The sequence below is a fragment of the Miscanthus floridulus genome, chromosome 7 (genome assembly GCF_019320115.1).
Source record: "Miscanthus floridulus cultivar M001 chromosome 7, ASM1932011v1, whole genome shotgun sequence".
Classification (NCBI taxonomy): Eukaryota; Viridiplantae; Streptophyta; class Magnoliopsida; order Poales; family Poaceae; genus Miscanthus; species Miscanthus floridulus.
This window is the reverse complement of record NC_089586.1, coordinates 39,105,008-39,126,287: the sequence shown is the minus strand read 5'-3', so window position 1 is coordinate 39,126,287 and position 21,280 is coordinate 39,105,008. Positions and strand designations below refer to the sequence as shown.

The 21,280-nt window shown below is 49.2% G+C and overlaps 1 protein-coding gene and 1 pseudogene across 1 annotated transcript; one reads left to right on the top strand and one right to left on the bottom strand.

Moving 5' to 3' along the window:
• The first annotated feature begins 302 nt into the window (after positions 1-302).
• On the top strand, positions 303-1,831 carry LOC136465386 (uncharacterized; annotated as a pseudogene).
• Positions 1,832-3,787: 1,956 nt separating this feature from the next.
• On the bottom strand, positions 3,788-7,934 carry LOC136465385 (uncharacterized). The gene is made up of 2 exons (XM_066464136.1): positions 7,773-7,934; positions 3,788-6,985 (listed from the first exon to the last, which is right to left on the bottom strand). Exons 1-2 carry the CDS (start codon positions 7,932-7,934, stop codon positions 3,788-3,790), a joined length of 3,360 nt encoding a protein of 1,119 aa, XP_066320233.1.
• Positions 7,935-21,280: the final 13,346 nt, after the last annotated feature.

Genomic DNA, 21,280 nt, shown 5'->3' with positions numbered 1-21,280 from the left:
TTAAGGGCCGGGGTTCCTATACACCATCGTAGTGTTGGCCACCATTTGGGCTGCGACAAGGACTTTGCCGTGAATGTGCTGCTAGTCTCTCCTATGTAGACCGCACAAGATTCATGATGCGCAAGCGGACATTATACTACTTTGCCCTAAAATAAAGTAGAGTGAAATACACCGACGGACATTTAACTTGTCGGCCTATGCCAGTTCGGTTCACGAACTTGCAAACGCGGAAAATGAGTCTCTGAACTTGTCAAGTTGTTCACCGCAGGCTCATTTCCCATTCGGCGCGGCCTCCAGGCGACATGGCAGCGCCAGCGTGGCGGGCGAAGCACGTGAGCCACACGTTTCAATACCGAAGATGCTGCCACGGCCTCGGCGGAAACGCCACCAGTAACCACCGGGGCGACAGCAGCCGCAAGAGCGGATTCGAGGCGCCCAGGAACAGCCTCGACCTCGACGCCGACAACCCCAACGACATCCAGATCGAACCGGTGTTCGACGCCCTCGCCAGCACGACGACCAGCATGCGCCGCTCCACCAAGCCCACCGCGCCGTCGTCCGAGGCCGAGACACCCAGGACGCCTAGCCTCGTCGTGCGTCTCATCGGCATCGACGGCCTGCCGGAACAACAACCCTCTCCATCGCCGGTGCAACACAAGAAGCAGCCCGGTCGCACGGGCAGAAGATCAACTACCTCGACGGGCAAGGAGAACAGCAGTTGCGGCTCCCCGCCTGCGTCCAAGGCGGAGAAGAAGAAGCGCGTGATCCCGGAGTCCATGAACCGGCGGGAGCTGCTGCGCAGCCTCAGCTGCAACGTCGTCGGCGCCGAGGCCTGCTCGCTGCCAGACACACCGCGCGCGTCGTGGGACAGGCCCAGGCTGTTGCTGCAGGCGCTCAAGGAGAACATCCTCGACCGCGCCGCGCACTACATGTCCATGCCCAGCTCGCCCATCTCCTTGTCTTCTTCTACCAAGAAGAAGAAGAAGGATGCTGCCTGCAGCCACCGACCCCGGGACGAGAAGGCGGCCAAGGAGCACGCGCGTGAGATCCTCCACCAGGCCAAGGAGACGGTCGCCAGCCGCAAGTCTAGCAACAACAGCACATCCGCGTCGCCGGCAGCTGAGAAGATGCAGAGCTACTTTAACAACAAGGACAAGCATCACTGCCCCAGGGTGGCACTGGCGTCGAGGCAGCAGCAGCAGCAGACATCGTCCCCTCCGCCACCGCATCGGGCGAAACCGTCGCGGCCGCCGCTGCCACCGCCACCACTCGACCCGCCGCCCACCCGAGCGAGGAAACTGGACGGGTGCGAGCGCTTTGCCACGTGGATCAAGAAGCCCGAGGCGTGCCCGGCGTCCGAGTCGACGACAACATTGTCATGCCAACGGACTGCTGCTCGGCTCACGCCCGCGTTTCCTCGTCGCCGCCGCTGGAGGAGGACCCCGAGTACAGCTACCTGCGGGCGGTGCTGGAGCGTGGTGGGTTCATGCGGTCGTCGCTGCTACCTCGGCGGCGGGGGCGGGGCCACTCTGTGGTGTCGATGGTGGACCCGATCGCGTTCCACCTCCTAGAGCTGGAGCTCCCGGCGGACAAAGCACGTCTAGGTCCTCTCCGGCACCGGTGGAACCAGAAGCTGTTGTTCCACCTGGCGCAGGAGCAGCTGGCAGACCTGCTGCTGGGCTTGGACGCTTCATCACCGACGACGACGGGGCTACCGCGGCTGGGGAAGGTGTGGAGAAAGGTCCGGAGCTTCCCGGCGGCGGATTGCCGCTGGAGGCGCGAAGATGAGGTATTGAAATATGCGGCTCACGTGCTTCGTCCGCCACGCTAGCGCTGCCACGTCGCCTGGAGGCTGCGCCGGATGGGAAATGGGCCTGCGGTGAACAACTTGACAAGTTCAGGGGCTCATTTTCCACGTTTGCAAGTTCGTGGACCGAACTGGCACATGCCGACGAGTTAAAGGGCCGCCAGTGTATTTCACTCAATAAAGTATTTCATCACAAGGATCGGTACTAAGTGATACAGAATATATTACTATGTTCGTTGATGCTGAAATTTAGCTTATGTTGATGCTTATGCTGAAATGTTGTGAGAGGAAAAAACTATTCTATGGCTGAAAGTAGTTTTGAATAAGCTCAAGCGAATAGGGCCATGACTTTTTGCATAACTACGATGATGCTCATGCATTGCAATGGGAACAACCACCTGACCCGACCACGCTCACGGCGATTGTCTTGTCCATGCCGCCGCTGTCTCACCTACGACGCCAACATTTTCAAGCCGCAGACCAAGAACAGCGTGCGACACCCAAAGCAATCTATGGCGAGCATGGATACAAAGGTGGACCCCATGCCCACGATGCCCTGCAGCGACGCACTCTTGCCCATGCCGAGGGTGTGCAGCAGCACTGCGGCAGGCGGGGGCGGGGGGGGGGGAGAGGAGGAGGAGAAGAAGCGGCGCTGATATTTTTCCTTTTCATGGACGAGGCAGAGCCATCAAATTGCGATCGAACGGACCAGGATAAAATAGTGACGTGTACCAGCAGGCCCGTACATTAGCAGGTGCAAAGTGTGCGACTGTTCAGGGCCTCCAAAATTATAGGGACTACAAATTTACACATTACACTAAGTATTAAGTACTAAATAGCAATTAGCGACTAGGCCTGCAATCAATAATTTGTTAATTGGAGCACTGGCCCAACGTAAGGCCCAAAGCCATCCGCCATGCCAGCCCACCAGCCTGCTTGGGTGACTCCTTAGCTTCCCCATACGTACAGATTGGCCGGCGGCGTTTTATTTTCCTGTGCCAGTGTGCTGCAAACCAGCCGCTGCTAGAGCTGCAGCACGCCGAGTCGCCGACGTCGGCAGTTTGGCACCGCGGCGACTACGCCACCATCATCGCCAAGACGCCAAGCCGTCGTCCGCTGAGAGTCAACACGTCGGCAGCTCGAATGCACACGGCTTTCATCCCCAATTGTTTATGTTTGTATCTTAAAAAGCAAATTAGTCTAAAAATTGCATTATAATCAGGGATTCCAGAGGAGATTTCAAGATTTGCATCATATCTTCTAGAAATAGGAGGTTTGATTCTGGTCATGAAGATATAATTGAAGACTTCATTTCAAAGAATACTAAGAGAATGATACTTTTCAGTACAACATAAGGTCAGTTGGTTGCCTAAGTAGTTTTTGTATTGTTTTATCATTAAGATTTGATATGTTCTAAGTACGGTAAGAACTTCGTATATTTGAAGCTTTATAATTAAGCAAAAGTATGCTTTTGTTATATTATTTTCTTATATAATTTTAGGGCCACATCACGCGTTTCGTTCAGGGTCTTCCAAATCGTAGGTACGGGCCTGGTATCAGGTCAGGAGCCGGGAACCTGTGCGGTTCTAGTAACAGTAGAAGTTTCCTGGAACCGTAAAATCCTCCAGTTTCATGGATCATTTAGAAGCTAGCAGTAAATATGGGATTTGTTATTTTTTGGGTGGATTTATTCAGACGACAGTGGTAAGCTCTCAGATGAAGATCCAATGGTGCGGATTACGATCTAAATTGACACAAAGACAATTAACAATAAACATTATTTCCAATAGTAAGACAATTACAAACATTTTATATAAATCAACATAAAAATAATTAACAAGTAACAACACTCAATAGACACGAATCTTGAAGCAAGATTGATGACCACACACGTCGCCTAAACGAAAGTCTGATTTCAGATGACTGTTCCTTAAAACACCAAGCAGCGTGGTGGCATTGGCAAATGCATGACCATATCCTTCAGTACGCGTGCTGCAGCTTATTCCTCTCCGTCTTCATTGCCCAACCAATGATCTTGTAGTTCCAGCGCTGCTGCACATAAACCACCATAGCCAACAGGACTCCGACGACTGGAATCACCACGGTGCCGGCCTTGTGGTAGAAGTCCATGACATCGTCGTGAGTGTCGCGGTACATGTTAACGACAGGTGGCCGGAGGTAGCCGTAAATGCGTGGCAGCAACCACGCTGCGGTGACGCCGGCGTAGTATCCCGCCGCGAGAGGCTTGCAGTTGATGCGCCAGACGGCATTGCCGATGACCTGCGGGAGCAAAAACCACTCCTTAACCACACCGATATACCGCTCCATGACGGAGCCGGCTGTGCGCATGTGCGACGACGACATCCCCTGGGCTTCATAGTAGACCACCATGGGCGGCAGAGTCGTCACCGACGTGCCATAGGTGCTCAGCCAGTGCACGGCGACGGCGAAGAAGAGGGTGCCCAAGTGTACACCGAAGCTGTACAGGAGCACCACGGTGTCGTCGGGTACTCGATCCGGCTCGAGCGGCTCCCGTGCCCGCGCCCGGGCCCTCGACCGCCACACCTTCTGAGCGAGCCGCGCCGTGACGGCAAGCGCCGCGAGGGTGAGCGCTTTCAACGAGCAGTCCAGAATGTTCCGACCCATATGGTAGGCGTAGGGTCGTCCGTACCTCTGCGATGGCCACGCCGGCAGCATCTTTGCATCGGTGACCAGCGTGGCGCTGTAGCAGAGAGCCTGGACGCCGAGCATGGCGAGGGAGATGTACGGCGCGACGTCGGCGTGGGACTTGATGTAGCGCAGCTGGCTGATGGTGGCGGCAATGGTGGCCGACAGCATGGTGACGCAGAGGAGCCCCTCCACGATCGGCTCCGTCAGCTCGTGCTGCCGCTGGTCCCGGTATATGACGGGCAGCGTGTGGAGCTCGGTCCTGTTGAAGTGTAGTGGGTCGTCGTCATCCCTCGTGCTGGCGATGAAGACCTTTGCCTCCTGGCTGATGAGCCACCGCGTTGTCGTCGGCGGGTACTCCACCGTCACCTCTATGGAGCAGTCCATTCCGTCTTCAAGGTCTCTGATCATTGGCAAGAGTCGCCGTGGGGCGTGGACGTTCCGGCAGCCGATCAGGTACATTCGCCCGTCCTCTGGGTTGTACACGCCCTCCAATGACATCACCGGACTTGGACCGAGGCATTTCCTGGATGCCATGAACTCCGCAGACACATTGAGCAGTATGTGCTGCTTCTTCACGGCATGGACTCTCGTAAGTAGATCGATCCGCGGCATACTCTGGGTCTGGGATTGGCGATAGCTGTTTCGTCCAACCATGGTGCCAATAGAGAGTATCTGCAGTTCAAAGAATGGCGCCTCGATCCATTGCGGCACGAACGGCGGCTTCACAGTGAACTGAAAGCGAAGATCAAGGTCGTCGGCGAGGTTGGCGAGACTCACCATCATGTCATCAGTGGGAGCAACACCAGGAGCGATACTTGGATAGCTGAGTAGTGACCTGGCAACGAAGCTGTTGCGAAATCCCGCTGGTTGGCTCGTTCTGAGTCGAAGGAGGAGCTCCCGAGCCTGTTCGACCTTGGTGTAAAAGTACGACATGCGCCGCTGCAACGGCCTGTAGCCGCCAATCCGAGGGTCCACGCGTTGCTGGAACAAGAGCGGAGGGTGGCTCTCCCCATCCATCGCGGTGATCTGTCCGGCGGCGATGCCGCGGCGAGTCATCGACATCGTTGTCCCGACGGAGAGACTCACACGGTAGTGGCATGTTTCCTTGGCAATGCCAACGCCTAGGCAGCCCACCATGCAAACCCGCCCCATGGATGGGATCCAGACGCCGTCGGCCGACAAGGTCATGCTGCTCATGCCGGTCCGCTTTGCCGCAGTGGGCTGATGCTCCCACGGGGGCACGTAGCGGAACACGGCTGCCACCCTCGCGGTCGCGGCTGCCCGTCCGTCCATGTCCATGCTGCCGGTGCCCAACGGCTTGCTTTGGAAGCCCATGCTTACAGCGATGGCGGGACGAGTGAACACCATGTCCTCCAAAGCTCTGCTTGTGGCAGGGGGGCTGGACACGAACGGCCCGACCTGGCTGCAGAACTCATCAGTCCCCTTGCAGTTCCAGTTTGGAACGACTTCCATCATTTGGCCGTCGAAATTGGAGAAGTCGCCGAGAGAATCGTCACTGTTCAGGTGGTGCTGCTCCATGGCGTCGCCTTCATGGAAGGGAGAGTCGTCCTTGCTGCACCATGCGACATCAGACGACTCCGCGTCTTCTTCTTGCCGGAATTGGTAACCGGAGCCGTACCCGCCCGCCGAAAGCTGTGACACCAAGCGGATGGTGTCGAAGTACGCGCCATCAGACTTGGAGTTCGTGCTCATCATCACGCCATGCACGGCGCGAGTTGTCAGCGTCGGCGTCTTGGGGTACCGTAGCACGAGCAGGATGTTGCCGTCGGACATGACCGGCGGCTCCAGGTTGGTGCCAGCGCCATCATTCTTGGCCCAGTCCCACGGGTCCGTGCTGTTGCTTCCGCGCACGGGGAGAACAGAGTCCCCGACCATACACAGCACCCTCTCACCACCGCCGTCGTCACGGGCACCGCTCCCCGGCGACGATCTTGTCTCGGTATACACGCCTTCGAACACTAGATGGAGCCTGGCGATCCCCGGCCGGAGCTCGAACTCTGGCGACGGACTCGGTTCCATTTCCATATGCAACCAGCTGCAGCTGCGGTTGCGGGCGATGGTGAGACTAAGGACGCCGCTGACGTTGAAGGCGGCTCGTGCACCTCGTCGTCGCCGTGGAACCGTCTCCATGTGCGTGAGCCTGAAGGACGCCAGGGGGACCGCTTCAAGCAGCTCAGGACCGGCCACCACCGCCGGATCGGCATAGCTCCCGTGGAACGGAAGCAGGGGAGCTTGGCCGGCGTCTTGGCTCCAGTCGCCGTTCATGAAGGATAGCTGGTACATCAGTCTGCTGCCACGGCCGGCATCAGCGTTGAGCTCCGCGTCCGCGGCTGATGAGAGCACGGACTGACAGTGCCGCTCGACGTCGGCGAAGCGGGTGTAGTCGTGATGGATGGGCATGGACCCAATCGAGAGACATGGCGAGAACAAGGCAAGATTCAGCAGCAAGGTGGTGACGACGATCATGGCGGCCTCCATCGATGTGGACTGCACGAAACAGTAGCTTTCAGTAATAAGGTAGTTAATTAACCGGACATAGGCTATCTGCAGCTACGAAACAGCGGTGACTAATCTAGACACTAAATTCTAAAGTTGATCGAACTGCACTGAAAACTACTGATGGAATTAAGATGGAAGTCGTAACGACGTGCAGAGTTGATCGATTACCTTTGCTTAACTCCTTCAGAGTGGAAGAAGGCACGAGGAGTCGAACATGCAAACCGTTGGAGTTCTGAAGTACGGGACTCCGGCACTGCTAGTATTGTCGGGTGGAGCACAGCTCATACTACACCGTACCCCCAAGTACCTAGTTGACCCTGGAACTGAAACCTACCCACATGTACTCATGTGCCTTCGAATCTCCAGGATCAAGCATATATAGCTCAAATAAAAGGAGCGATCAAGATACGACGCGAGAAACCAGGCACCTATAACCAGATGGGTCGTTGAACTTGTGCAAAATGACAACTAATTTCAGACATATAAATCTGTACAGAACATACAGTAACAGGTGGTTGACTTAACTAGAAACAAATATGCTCTTCCAGTTCGAAATGTCAACGGGGAATTCCCCGTCAGGGGTTACTGCCCTATCCCCGTCCCCGCGGGGGCAAATTTCTCCCGTCCCCGTCCCTGTGAAGGCTCATGAGGAGCACTTCTTCCCCATCCCTATCCCCGCTCGGGGATTTAATCCCCGCGGGATCCCCATCCCCGCATCAACTGCACACCCACGCTGCTGCCATCCTGGATCCACACCTGACCGACGAATCCGCACCTGGAGGCACCATCGGTGGAGCCCATGCAGCCGGATCTGGTGGAGGCGGTGGAGGTCGAGCAACGCCGCCGCCGCTTGCTGTATCGGGTGCGTGTGGCCCCCGCTGCTGGATCCGCTCCTCGCGCTGGATTTGCCTCCTCGCTGTAGATCCGCCGCCTCCATTGCCGGTGCGCCCTCCGCGCTAGGGCCTCCGCCTCCAGGGACCTCTGCCGCGCCGTCGGTGGGCTCGGGAGGGAGCTGCGCCACAGGAGGGAGATCGAGGGGCGACGAGGCCACGCCATCGACGGGATCCGGAGGGAGCTACGCTGCAGGAAGGAGAGGGCTGGCCTCGGGAGGGAGGAGGAGGACACCACCCGCCGAATCCGGGAGGGAGGGAGAGCCTCCCTGCATCATCGTCGATGGGCTCGGGAGAGAGCTGTGCGCCTGTGCCGTTGGAGGGAGAGGGGCAGCCTCGGGAGGGAGGGAACGAATGGAAAGGATAAGGTTAGGGTTACAAATTGCCTTATATATGTACACAGGAATTGGGCCTTATCAGATGGGCCTTAAATATTTTGGGTCCCCGCGGGGGACGGGGATGGAGGCATGTATACCATCCCCGCCCCCGTCATACCCGATGGGGATGATTTTTTCCCCATTTAATTCCCCATGGGGAGAAGATTTGTACCATCCTCGTCCCCTAATGGGTGAATTCCCCGCGGGGAATCGGGGTCGGGGCCCGATGACATCTTTACTTCCAGTGGTGCAAAATTCTTTTATTTTTTAGGGAAAGCTAAATTCATATTTTCGGAGCAGCAGTACAGTTTGAGAGTATTTCGTTTTAAATAAGTGCCTTGGGACCTCCTAGGGTGCTCGTTGGAAGCGCGTCATTTGTATGATTGAACTATTTCTTCTTATTTACAATGATACAGAAATCTTTTGCGTATTCGAGAAAAAATAAATAAGTGACTTAGGGCCACCATTGCCGGCAGCGCATTGGGGCCACACCTCAACATTTACAACGAGCTCCATCCATGGCTGGACCATATAGGCCAAACGAGCAACCAACGTCGTGTGCTGAGCGTTGCTGCGAGGCTGGCAAAGCTTAGATCTGGGCGGCGCTGCGTCTAACAATGCGAGTTTTCCAACCCTGTTTCGGAGATCTGGTCCCAAGCTAGGAGGACGTGTTGAAACAACTGATCTTAGACTAACAGGATCTTAAACTTAGACTAACACATGACCACAACATAAACATAATGCGGAAGAACTGAGTAGATGCCAGACTGTAGTTGGGCGTAGCCATAGCCTATGGTGTCAAATGCACTGTTCATAGGTGTAGCAGATGTGATGTGTTCACCGCTTGAGGACTTGTACGCCCTCTGCTGGTAAAGAACGTGAGATGCCGGGTAGCAGCGCCCTTCTAGACGCCGCTGGCAATGGCCTGGATGGGAAACGGACTTTCCTAAACCCTCCAGCGCCTAATCGATCGGTTGTGTGATTAAATTCATATGGGTGGTAATGGTGGGGCGCTTCTTTCTTATTTATAGATGCGCTGTGGGCTAGGGGCCGAACCCTAGAAATCTAAGAGTTGCCATCGATCATGATAGATCTAAACTGTTGAATATGTATGACAGGTGGACCAAAATTAGATTCTAATTAATCTCATGATTAATCTCCTAGATTAGCTGAGATCACATTCCAACATGAAGAAGACGAGGGTAATTGCGATAAATGCATCGAAGCGATAAGTAGTGTTATATAGCATAGATGTGTGACCAAAATTAGATTGTAAGTGTCGGTGCAGAAAGCGACCAACATGTAAATATTTGTAGTTTTGCTGTATGTTGTGATCGGAGGTGGCCTAGCACTCAATGACACAGGGTTTATACTAGTTCAGGCAATGTGCCCTACGTCCAGTTTGAGTCGGTCGGTGACTTTATTCCTGAGCCCAGGTGCTCGAAGTTTAGAGTGGGGTTACAAACATGAAAGCATCTAGGCCCCTAGTTGGGTTTCGGTGATTAATGACAATACGTCATTACTATGACTAACGTGTGTTTTGCAGATGCAATTAAGTTAGGTCACGGTAATGGCAATTGATTGGGCAATCATGGATGTCATGCCCCTACGATGAAAATCGTTTCGATTTTCAAAGGATGGACGATAAGGTTAAGGATGGACTAGTTCTAAGTGTCGTTTGGAGTTGGAGAGACACTTAGAGTAGTTTAGGACTTTGTTTTTCCTTTGGCCATACTATTAAGGGGGGTATGGACGGGTAGCTTGACCTAGGTGAGTCTAGTGGGTTAGGTGTGGTGCACACTTGTCAAATCTAGCACTAGGTAGCTCCTAAAAAGCCCTTAGATCAATTGGAGCAAACTTCATTCACATATGTTTGCGAGATGGAAGTGAATGGAGGGTCAAATGCTGACCGGACGCTGGTTCCGGTGTGACCAGACGCTAGCGCAAAGTCCGATCAGTTCATTTGATCAAGGTGTTTTCATCTGGTGCGACCGGACGCTGAGAGGTGAGTGACCGGATGCTGGGTCCCAGCGTCCGGTTGACTCCAGTAATGTTCTAGAGAGGGAAAATCATGACCGGACGCGTTCGATCAGTGCTGACTGGAGTCACAACTTAAACACTGGAAGTTGGGGAAACTGACCGGAGCATTCGGTCACCCCGCAGAGGCACATAACGGTTCATTTTGAACACGGGTGTATAAATACTTCCTCCATTCATGTGAGGGGGCACTTTTGCTCATTCCAACAGTTGAGAAACACCCTTGAGAGTGCCAAGAAGAGCATGGTCCTAGTGAGGTGATTGAGATTTGAGAATCCAAGAGTGAGACCTCATTAGTGAAAGCAAGAGTAGCAAAGTGTGCATCCACCCTTCTCATTAGGCTTGTCGTGGTCAAGTGAGAGTTCGTGCTTGTTACTCTTGGTGATCGCCATCACCTAGACGGCTTGGTGGTGATTGAGAGCTTGGTGATCATCCGGCGGAGCTTGTGGATGACCCAACTCAAGTTGTAAGCGGTTGTGGGTGATTCACTGCGATGGAGTGTCAAAGAATCAACCCGTAGAGAGCACTTGATCCTTGCGTGGATCAAGGGGGAGCTACACCCTTGCGCGGGTGCTCCAACGAGGATTAGTGGGGAGTGGCGACTCTCCGATACCTCGGCAAAACATCGCCACGTTCCTCCTTCTCTCTTTACTTTGAGCATTTACTTTGAGCAATTCAATTCTTGTCCTTACATTCATAGAATTGCCATGATAGAGTAGGATTGGAACTTAGGTTGCAAGACTTTTTCTGCGGTAGAACATTAGAAACACTTTCTAGGCACAAGAGGTGAAGTTGGGCTAACCGTAGGGTTTAATTATTGCAAAGAAATTTAGAATTAGCCCAATTCACCCCCACCCCTCTTGGGCATCTTGATCCTTTCAATTGGTATCAGAGCCTCATGCTCACGTATTTAGGTTTAACCGCATGGAGAAAGATGTCTCACGGGGATGGACCTCCTCCTATCTATGAGGGGGATGATTTTCCTTATTGAAAAATTCGCATGGAGGCGTATTTAGAAGCTCTAGATGTTGGAATACTTAGAGCCGCCTCACAAGGCTTCCCAAAACCTCAGGATGCCACACACCTATAAGGCGATGAGGTGAATTATGAGAAATGGAATGCAAAGGCTCGAAACACCATCTTTAGAGGCCTTTGCAAAGATGTCTTCAACCGGGTGAGGAACCACAAAGACACCCATGCATTATGGTCGGATATTTTTGCGCTCCATGAGGGAACAAAGAGCAAGCATGAGGAATGCTATCATCTTGTCATGAAAAAGCTAAATTCATTTGAGATGCTTCCTAAAGAGAGTGCTAATAAAATGTACTCACGTTTGAATGTTCTTATAGAGGAATTCAATGGGCTTGGACTTACTCAAATTCAACCATCCGACGTTGTAAGAAAGATTTTGAGTGTCCTCCCCATTGACAAATATGGGCATATTGTGACCGTGCTTCATCAAGGTGATCTTTCCACCGCTACACCGACACAAATCTTGGGAAAGATCAATGCTCATGAGATGTACATGCACATCACACCACAAGATGGCTCATCCTCTACTAAGAAGAAAGACAAGGACTTAGCATTCAAAGCTAGCCAAGAGAAGGGCAAAGCAAGGCTTGAGTATGAGAGCTCAAGTGATGATGAAATTGATGATGCAAGTCTTGCTCTCATGGTGAGAAGAACCACCAAGATGCTAAAGAAGCTTAACAAGAGTGGCATCAAGTTTGATGGCAAGAAAAAGAAGTTCTTCACTAGCTCTAGAAGGAAGCCAATCTTGGAGATGGATTGCTACAATTGTGGAGAACTTGGTCATCTAGCACACCAATGCACAAAGCCTAAGAAAGGCAAGCACAGGAACAAGTACAAGGGCAAGAAAGATGACTCAAGTAATAAAGAAGAAGATGAGAAGAAGAAAAACATGCCATACAAGAAGAAGGATGGCAAGAAGGACTTTCACAAGAAAAAGAAGAATGGCAAGGCATACATCATCGGTGATTGGCTCACGGACATTGATTCATCAAGTTGCTCATCCGATGATGATAGTGATAATGAGAAGGTGGCCGTCATTGTGATTGACTCTTCATCATCTTCATCGACACCACCGCCATCATCCTCTACACACCTATGCCTTATGGCCAAAGGTGAACGCAAGGTATCAAATGATGATGATAGTAGTGGTGATGATCATGCTAACAATGATGATAGTGATAGTGATAGTGATGATGATGAATATGAAACACCTTCATATGATGATCTTGTTAAATTGCTAAATCAATATACTAAGATCATTAGAAAGACTAGAGCTAAAAATGACAAGCTAGAAGCTAAGAATAATTCTCTTTTAGCTAAATACGATGTAGCCAAAAAGGCTAGTGTTGAGCTTAGAGAAGCAAATGATGCTATGTCATCCAAACTCAAGGAGCTCAAATCTTCTAAGAAAGAGCTTAAAGATAAACATGATAAACTTGAGAGGATACACAATGAGCTCATCACTAGCCATAATATGCCAAAAGATTAATATACCAATCTTAAGATTAATCATGATAATCTTGTTATTGCTCAAGAATTTTTATCCAATGAGCCACATGATGCTACTAACAATGTTGTTAAGATTGATATAGCTACATCATGTGATGATTTGATCATTGAGAGCATTGAGCAAAGTTCTAGTAGCAAGGGCAAGCAAGTGGTTGAGACCGATAATTATGATGAGTATGTCAAGCTCAAGAATGACAATGAAAAGCTAAAGAAAGATCTTGAAGAGCTCAAAATCACCAACACTATAGTGCTAGAAACTCTTGATCATGATGGTGACTTGATTCTTGAGAATGAGAAGCTCAAAGAAGAGAACAAGAAACTCAAGGAAGAGAAAAACAATGATGCACTCAAGGAAGAGAACAAGAAGCTCAAGTTGGAGAAAGAACATCTTAAGATTGGATTGAGCAAATTCACAAGAGGCAAGCATCTTCAAAGTGAGCTACTAATGAACACCGTCATGAAGATGGATAGAAGTGGCATTGGGTACTTGGCAAACCAAAAGAAGAAGGCTCAAGCTCAACAACAACACAAGTTAAAGCCAAAGCCAAAGAGATGTTTTGAGTGTGGACAAGAAGACCACTTTGCCCATGAGTGTCAAACTCCACCACCACAACCCTTGCCCAAGCATGCTAGACCTTTTGCTTTTAATGCTCATTACATGCTTAGAAAGGATTCTAGTGGAAAGATGAAAGTCATGTTCTTTGGACCTCCAAACAAGAATAGGCCTAAGAAAATTTGGGTTGCAAAGTCACTTGTTGAGAAGGTGAAGGGCCCTCAACAAGTTTGGGTTCCTAAAGCTTGATCTCTTGTGTGTAGGTGAACTACAAGACCGGTGGAAGTCATTGGGTAATTGATAGTGGTTGCACACAACATATGACCGGTGATCCTCGTATGTTCACCTCACTAGATGAAGAAGTAGATGGACAAGAAATAATCACATTTTGTTGATAATTCAAAGGGCAAGGTTAAAGGATTGGGCAAAGTGGTAATATCAAATGATCATTGAATCTCAAATGTGCTATATGTTGCTTCATTGAGTTTCAACTTGCTATTCGTTGGACAATTGTGTGATCTTGGCTTTCAATGCTTGTTTACCGAGAAGGAAGTTGTTGTATCTAAGAAGGATGATGATCAAGTGATATTCAAAGGATTTAGATACAACAACCTATATATAATGGATTTCACCTTCGAAGATGCTAACTTGAAGACTTGCCTATTCACCAAAACAATACTTGGGTGGCTATGGCATAGAAGACTTGCTCATGTTGGGATGAGCTCACTCAAGAAGCTAATGAAGAATGATTTGGTGAGAGGGTTGAAGGATGTGAAGTTTGAGAAGGACAAGCTTTGTAGTGCATGTCAAGCCGGCAAGCAAGTTGCAAATACTCATCCAACAAAAGCTTTCATGTCAACCACAAGAGTGCTATAATTCCTTCACATGGACTTATTTGGACCAACAACATACAAGAGTTTGGGAGGAAATATTTATTGTCTTGTGATTGTTGATGACTATTCAAGATACACATGGGTGTTCTTCCTTCATGACAAATCTGAAGTTGCATCATGCTTCAAGAAGTTTGCCAAGAGAGCACAAAATGAATTTGAAGTAAAGCTCAAGAAGATTAGAAGTGACAACGGCAAAGAATTTGACAACACAAACATAGAAGCCTATTATGATGAAGTTGGGATCAAGAATGAGGTCTCCGCAACATATACTCCTCAACAAAATGGTGTAGTTGAGAGAAAGAACCGGACATTGATAAAACTAGCAAGAACAATGCTTGATGAGTACAACACTCCCGAAGCTCTATGGGCGGAAGCTATCAACACTGCATGCTATGCATCCAACCACCTATTCCTTCAAAAGTTTCTTGGCAAGACACCTTATGAGTTGCTCAATGGGAAGAAGCCGGACATCTCCTTCTTTAGGGTGTTTGGATGCAAATGCTACATCTACAAGAAGCGGCAACACCTAGCGAAGTTTCAAAGACGTTGTGATATTGGTTTTCTTGTTGGTTACTCATCAAAGTCAAAAGCATATAGAGTATTTAATTATGCCACCGGCTTGGTTGAAGAAACATATGATGTGGAATTTGATGAATCTAACGGCTCCCAAGGAGCACATGAGAATCTTGATGATGTAGGTGAAGAACCATTGAGGGAGGCCATGAAGAATATTCTGGTTGGAGACATCAAGCCTAATGATGATGAAGATGATGTACAAGTGATCAATCCACCTTCTTCATCAAGTGTGCCACAAGATGGTGAAAAGATGGGAGAGTAGAAAATGAAGACACTCATGTCTCTCATGAGCAAATGGTGGTACAAGCACAAGATGTTGATGCTCCACAACCTCCCCCTCAAGTGGTTGGTAGAAGAAATTCACCTCTACTACAAGCTCATCCACAAGATCTCATCATAGGGAGTACATCAAAGGGAGTAATGACTCGCTCTCAAAAGCTTACTTCGTTTATTGAACATCACTCTTTTGTCTCTTACTTTGAGCCTACTAAGGTAGAAGAAGCTCTTCAAGATCTAGATTGGATAAACGTCATGCATGAAGAGTTGAACAACTTCACTCGCAATGAAGTTTGGACTCTTGAAGAGCGACCATAAGGTGAAAGAGTCATTGGAACAAAGTGGGTGTTCCGCAACAAGCAAGATGATCAAGGTGTTGTTGTGAGGAATAGGGCAAAGCTAGTTGCAAAGGGGTTCTCTCAAGTTGAAGGCTTGGATTTTGGAGAGACCTTTGCACCAGTTGCAAGACTAGAAGCCATCCGTATCCTCCTTGCATATACATCACATCATGAAATGAAACTACATCAAATGGATGTGAAAAGTGCATTTTTAAATGGCTTTATTAATGAACTAGTCTATGTTGATCAACCTCCTAGGTTTAAAGACCCTAGATATCCTAATCATGTTTATCGGTTGTCCAAGGCGTTATATGGGCTTAAGCAAGCCCCAAGAGCTTGGTATGAGCGCCTTTGGGACTTCATCATTGAGAAGGGCTTCACCATTAGGAAGGTTGACCCCACACTATTCACCAAGAAGCTTGATGGACATATCTTCATTTGTCAAGTGTATGTTGATGATATCATCTTTGGATCATCAAATGAAGTTTCTTGCAAAGAGTTTGGTGAATTGATGTCGAAGGAGTTCGAGATGTCAATGATTGGAGAGCTTACATTCTTTCTTGGTTTTTAAGTCAAGCAAATGAGAGAAGGGATTTTCATCTCTCAAGAGAAATATACAAATGATCTTCTCAAGAGATTCAAAATGGATGAATGTAAGCCAATCAAGACACCAATGCCAACTAATGGACATCTCGACCTAGATGAGGGAGGTAACATGGTTGATCAAACTCTCTACCGCTCTATGATTGGTAGCTTGTTATATTTAACCGTATCTAGGCCGGACATCATGTTTAGTGTGTGTATGTGTGCTAGATTTCAAACTAATCCTAAGAAAACTCATTTGATTGCCGTTAAAAGAATCCTTAGGTATCTTAAGCACACACCAAGCATTGGCCTTTGGTATCCCAAAGGAGCTATATTTGAATTAGTCGGCTATTCCAATTCGGATTATGCCGGTTGCAAAGTTGATAGAAAAAGCACATCCGGAGGGTGTCATTTGCTTGGTAGATCACTTGTGTCTTTGTCCTCCAAGAAATAAAATAGTGTGGCTTTGTCCACCGCCGAAGTGGAATACATTGCCGCGGGTGCTTGTTGTGCACAAATACTTTACATGAAACAAACTTTGCTAGACTATGGTGTAGTTCTAGAAAAAGTACCTCTTTTGTGCGACAATGAAAGTGCGGTAAAACTTGCAAATAATCCGGTTCAACACTCTCGCACCAAGCACATAGATATCTAACATCACTTTCTTAGAGATCATGTTGCTAAGAATGATATAGCATTAGAAGGTGTAAGGACCGAGGATCAATTGGCGGATATCTTCACTAAACCGCTAGATGAGGCAACATTTTGTAGATTGCGGAATGAGCTCAATGTTCTTGATTTTAGTAACTTCACTAGAAAATGAGCTTGTGTTGTCCCTTGCATTGCATTGTAATATACAACATGTTTAATTTTTGGTAATGCATATAGGGCTTGTCTAACATGGTTAAGATAACCGCTGAAAAGCGAGTAAAGAAGCTTAACCTTGGATCAAACTTGACCAGCAACTAGATTTACTTTCAAGTATTTCATTGCATATGCATGAACGTTGTTTTGTCGTTTCTCTTCAATTGCCCTCTTATTGCCTATTTTCTTAAAAAGAAATATAGCCTAAGGAAAATACTTTAAAAATTTTGAGGGTTTGAGAGAGGTCACTCACATCAGTCCCAATTGGTGTTTATTTGGATCTTATTAAAGTTGGGACTTGATTGGGAACAGGCAGCATAAAGGAACTTTGAAGATTTGCTAGAAAAGAGTGACCAGACGCTACACTGGACTTTGAAGTCTAACGTCTGGTCAGTTCACAGGAGGTGAACCTTGCTACGAAGGAGTGACCGGACTCTGCTGTCCAGCGTCCGGTCAGAGGGCGTTCCTACATCCGGTCGAGCAAAGACGAAGGAGACAGGTTGGACCGGACTCTGGCTGCATCCGGTCACGATTCTAGGGGTTTTGGACCTCTCTGGAATCAACCGGACTCTGGGTGGCAGCGTCCGGTCATTGCCACCGGAGCGTCTGGTCAGTAGAAAACATGTGGGTTTCAAACTCTTACTCGTTTCCTTTTCTAACCTGTTGGGGGCCACCATAAATCATGTCGTGCCATGACCTATCCGCATCCACCACGCTGACTTCGCCACTCCTGCTCACGCCACGCTTGTGCCCTAGCCATGCTCCACCGCTAGCCGCGCCGCCCTGCTTCAGCATCACCACTGTGTTGTGTCTTCCCGTGCCCACACACCGCCCACAGCAGTCCACGCCGCCGCTTGCCCTGCGCGCCTCACTCCCGAGCTGTTGTGCCCATGTTTCTGTTCCACACCGCTGCCGTTCTCGCTTCTCTCGTGCCCTAACGCCAGCGCCGCCTCAAGAGCCTTGCCGGAACCCTAGCTTCCATCCATAGCAAAGCCAACAACATTCACTGCCTACATTGCATCTTCCCTGCCACCGATCCACGCCGACCAGCGCAACCCTAACCCTAGCTTCACAGTGCTGATCTAGTGGTTCCTCGATTCGTTCCTCTTCTCATCGATTCACCGATTCGTCAGGTAACAAGCCCTCGTTTCTAATTTCGTATCTATTGCTTGCTTCTTAGGGTTTTGTATCTCTAGATATATTGTAATTATTCATATATCAGATGTTTTCTAATGTGCAGCGAGTCGGTGTTTCTGAGGTCATCTTGGTAGTTGTCAGTCAACTCGGGGCCAAGCTCGCAGGTATGGATTGAGGCCAAGCCTCAGAAGTGATAGTTGGCAGTTGTTTTTTGTCAGAAGCTATAGTTCATTTCAAATGGCCCGTGTTAAGAATGCCGGTGGTGGTCCAGGTGATGAGGATCTGAGGCATCCGCCTCACTCGCCTACTGATGTAAAAGGCAAGGCGACGAAGAAGCTTACAACAAAGAAGCGCAAGTATCTAGATGCTGATACCGCTAGAGCAGCCGTAGTTGCAGCCACTGCAGAGCGTGTAGAGGCAGGGGGTGCTAGGAGTGGTGTAGTCATTGTAGAGCAGCTTTCTCTAGCTCAGAGGGCCATTGTCCAGGAGGTTGAGCGTCGTCATGGTTGTCTAGATGGGATAGCCATGGTTGGAGGATGGCATGTCGCTATTGATGAGAGTTAGCCTTAGGTGGAGTCACAGCAGGAGCCATAGCCAGTAGAGCAGACTCAGGAGGGAGTGTAGTCCAAGGAGACAGAGCCAACACCTCAGCCATAGTTATGCTACTCTGGTCATACTCGTAACCAGGTTGCACCGAGGGTAGAGACACAACGGAGGGGTTCTCGTCCACCACCTAGACCATAGGGTCCGCCTCCAGTGACTCACTTGGATTTGAGGGCCGCCATAGCCAAGCAGGTGCAGTAGCTTAGGTTTGTTCAGTTTGAGGAGTGATTTCTGCCGAGGCGGGATGAGCGTGCATCAGAGGGCTTCTACACACCACTACAGGAGGATTTTTATCATGCATATCTTAACAGTGGGGCTGTATTCAGATCACTAGAGGGTGTGCAACATTGAGTCCTATTGTAGCAGCAGCTGGAGAGCATATTTGCCCTTACCTATCCTACTTACCTAGGGCTGACAGACTTACTCAGACGAACATGCTTATATGTTCCATCTTGGGTCCGTGAGTTCTATGCTACACTTTGGATGAACCGCAACACAGATTTATACATTTTGCTTTCAGATGTAGAGACTATAGGCTGATGAGCTTTAGGGTTAGAGAGATACTTAGGCTTCAGGAGCAACCCATCTGGCTACATGAGGTATGCTATGGATAGATAGAGCCTCCTAGATGCCCTCATAGTAGTCTTGTACCCCCCACAGATCTAGTTCGCCATTGCTTCACAGAGCCCTTCGGTGAAGGGTCGAGCAGGACACCAAGATACCTCACTCCTATAGTTGGAGTGCTTGATGCTATTATAAGGAGGACCTTGCTTCCAAGGATGGGATATGACGAGGGCCTGACTCGCATACAGTTATGACTACTGAACTCTTTGATGCAACAGACTGTATTTGATATTTGTGATCTCCTACTATCAAAAATGGAGGATACTATTGTAGAGGGGTTCAGAGGTCACCAATAGTTGCCCTATGCTCACTGGATTACATTCTTGATTCACAAGGCAGTGACAGTGAGGCCTCCAGAGATTCTAGCAGAGTACAGTGGTGCTACTATAGAGTTCCTTGCATACAACATGACTTAGATGCTCTGCCATAGTGCAGTGAGGCCACCTAGCCAGCCGCGCCATCGCCCAGAGGTGCCAGAGACTGTAGCCCAGCAGGATGAGACCATCAGGGGCATAGCAGCTATAGAGGAGGAACAGTTTGATGCTCAGTAGGAGGGGATGGTCGAGAGTGACCCCAGTGACAGCTCAGATGATGACTACCAGGCTATCCCTCAGATGCCTCTATGACAACATGATCATGAGACTGGTAGCTCTAGTTTAGCTCCACCTGCACCATAGACATACCCTGCTCTACTTGCTATCCTTGAGCAGATGAGGTAGGATCAGGCTCAACAGACCTAGGAGACCGCTGCTACTTTCGCACAATTTTAGACCAGGCAGGATGAGTTTCAGTGATAGCAGCAGGCGATCCAGCTATAGCAGCAGGCTAAACAGCAGTAGCAGTAGGCCATACATTAGCAATAGCTTCTCATGCAGTAGTAGTTACTCGGGTTTATGCAGCATGTTGTGACAGCTATTGGGGCTCCACCACTACAGCCTTCACCCTAGATCAGCTAGCCTGCCACAACTTCTATGACTCCAGTTGTATAGCCTAGTGGGCTTCAAAGTCAGGGACAGCCACTAGCATAGTTTTCTTCTCCTATAGAGCAGGTGTCCTAGTGGTTTGCCTCGCCAGTGCCAGCCCCACAGTTCACACCTTTTCAGATGGGCTTCACACCGGCTCAGACTTCCTCGCTGCTAGTACCAGATACTACAGTTTCTAGGAGCCTTGGTGCTACCTTCAGTGAGTTGATAGGGCAGCCTACTTCGCCATATCTACATGTCCCAGGTCATTCCATAGTTGCACCTATTACCAGGACTACAGAGACGCTCCCTTCTTTAGTAGCATCATCAGAGCCGCCTGCTATCGTCATACCTGCAGAGTCTCAGGCCGCACCAGTCCCTGATCCAACCCAGACCGCTTCAACATTGCTTCTAGCTACAAAGGGTCAGACAACTCAGAGCTCAGGATCAGATGATGATGGCACATAGTTCTAGCTCGCTCCTCGTACCTCAGCGCCCGACTCGTCCTTTGTAGCCCTACCGACCGACCCGTAGGTTTTGGTGTTTGACGCCAAAGGGGGAGAGGGATGGAGTATGTTAGACTTAGGGGGAGCGACTTATCTAGGGGGAGTTTAGCTTATCTATTATATTTGGTTTTTATATGTGATACACTATTTATGCATTCATGTGTTTACTTTCATGCATCGAACTACATTTATGTGATATATTTATGTGATAGTGATATCTAAGTGATCGTGATATTTGACATGTGTGCTCTCTACTTTGAATTATTTATATGTCATATCACTTGTGTTATGCTCATTTACTTTGCTTCCGCATTTTACTCCGATGCAAATGAGCTTTATTACTTGTACTATGCTTATTTCATATCTTTGGAGTACATTATGTTGGCTTGGGTCATATAAGCTTGCCAAACTCTTTTTTTCTTATTGTTAGAAGCTTATATGAACCAAGCATGTTGAAAACCTCATCTCTTTCACATACTCGATGTTGTATTGTCATCAATCACCAAAAAGGGGGAGATTGA

Coding starts and splice junctions, on each gene's coding strand:
- LOC136465385 (XM_066464136.1), bottom strand. CDS start 7,934: ATGGAGGCGGCGGATCTACAGCGAGGAGGCAAATCCAGCGCGAGGAGC. Junction 6,986..7,772: donor TCCACCGATGGTGCCTCCAG/GTGCGGATTCGT, acceptor TGTTTCGTGCAG/TCCACATCGATGGAGGCCGC.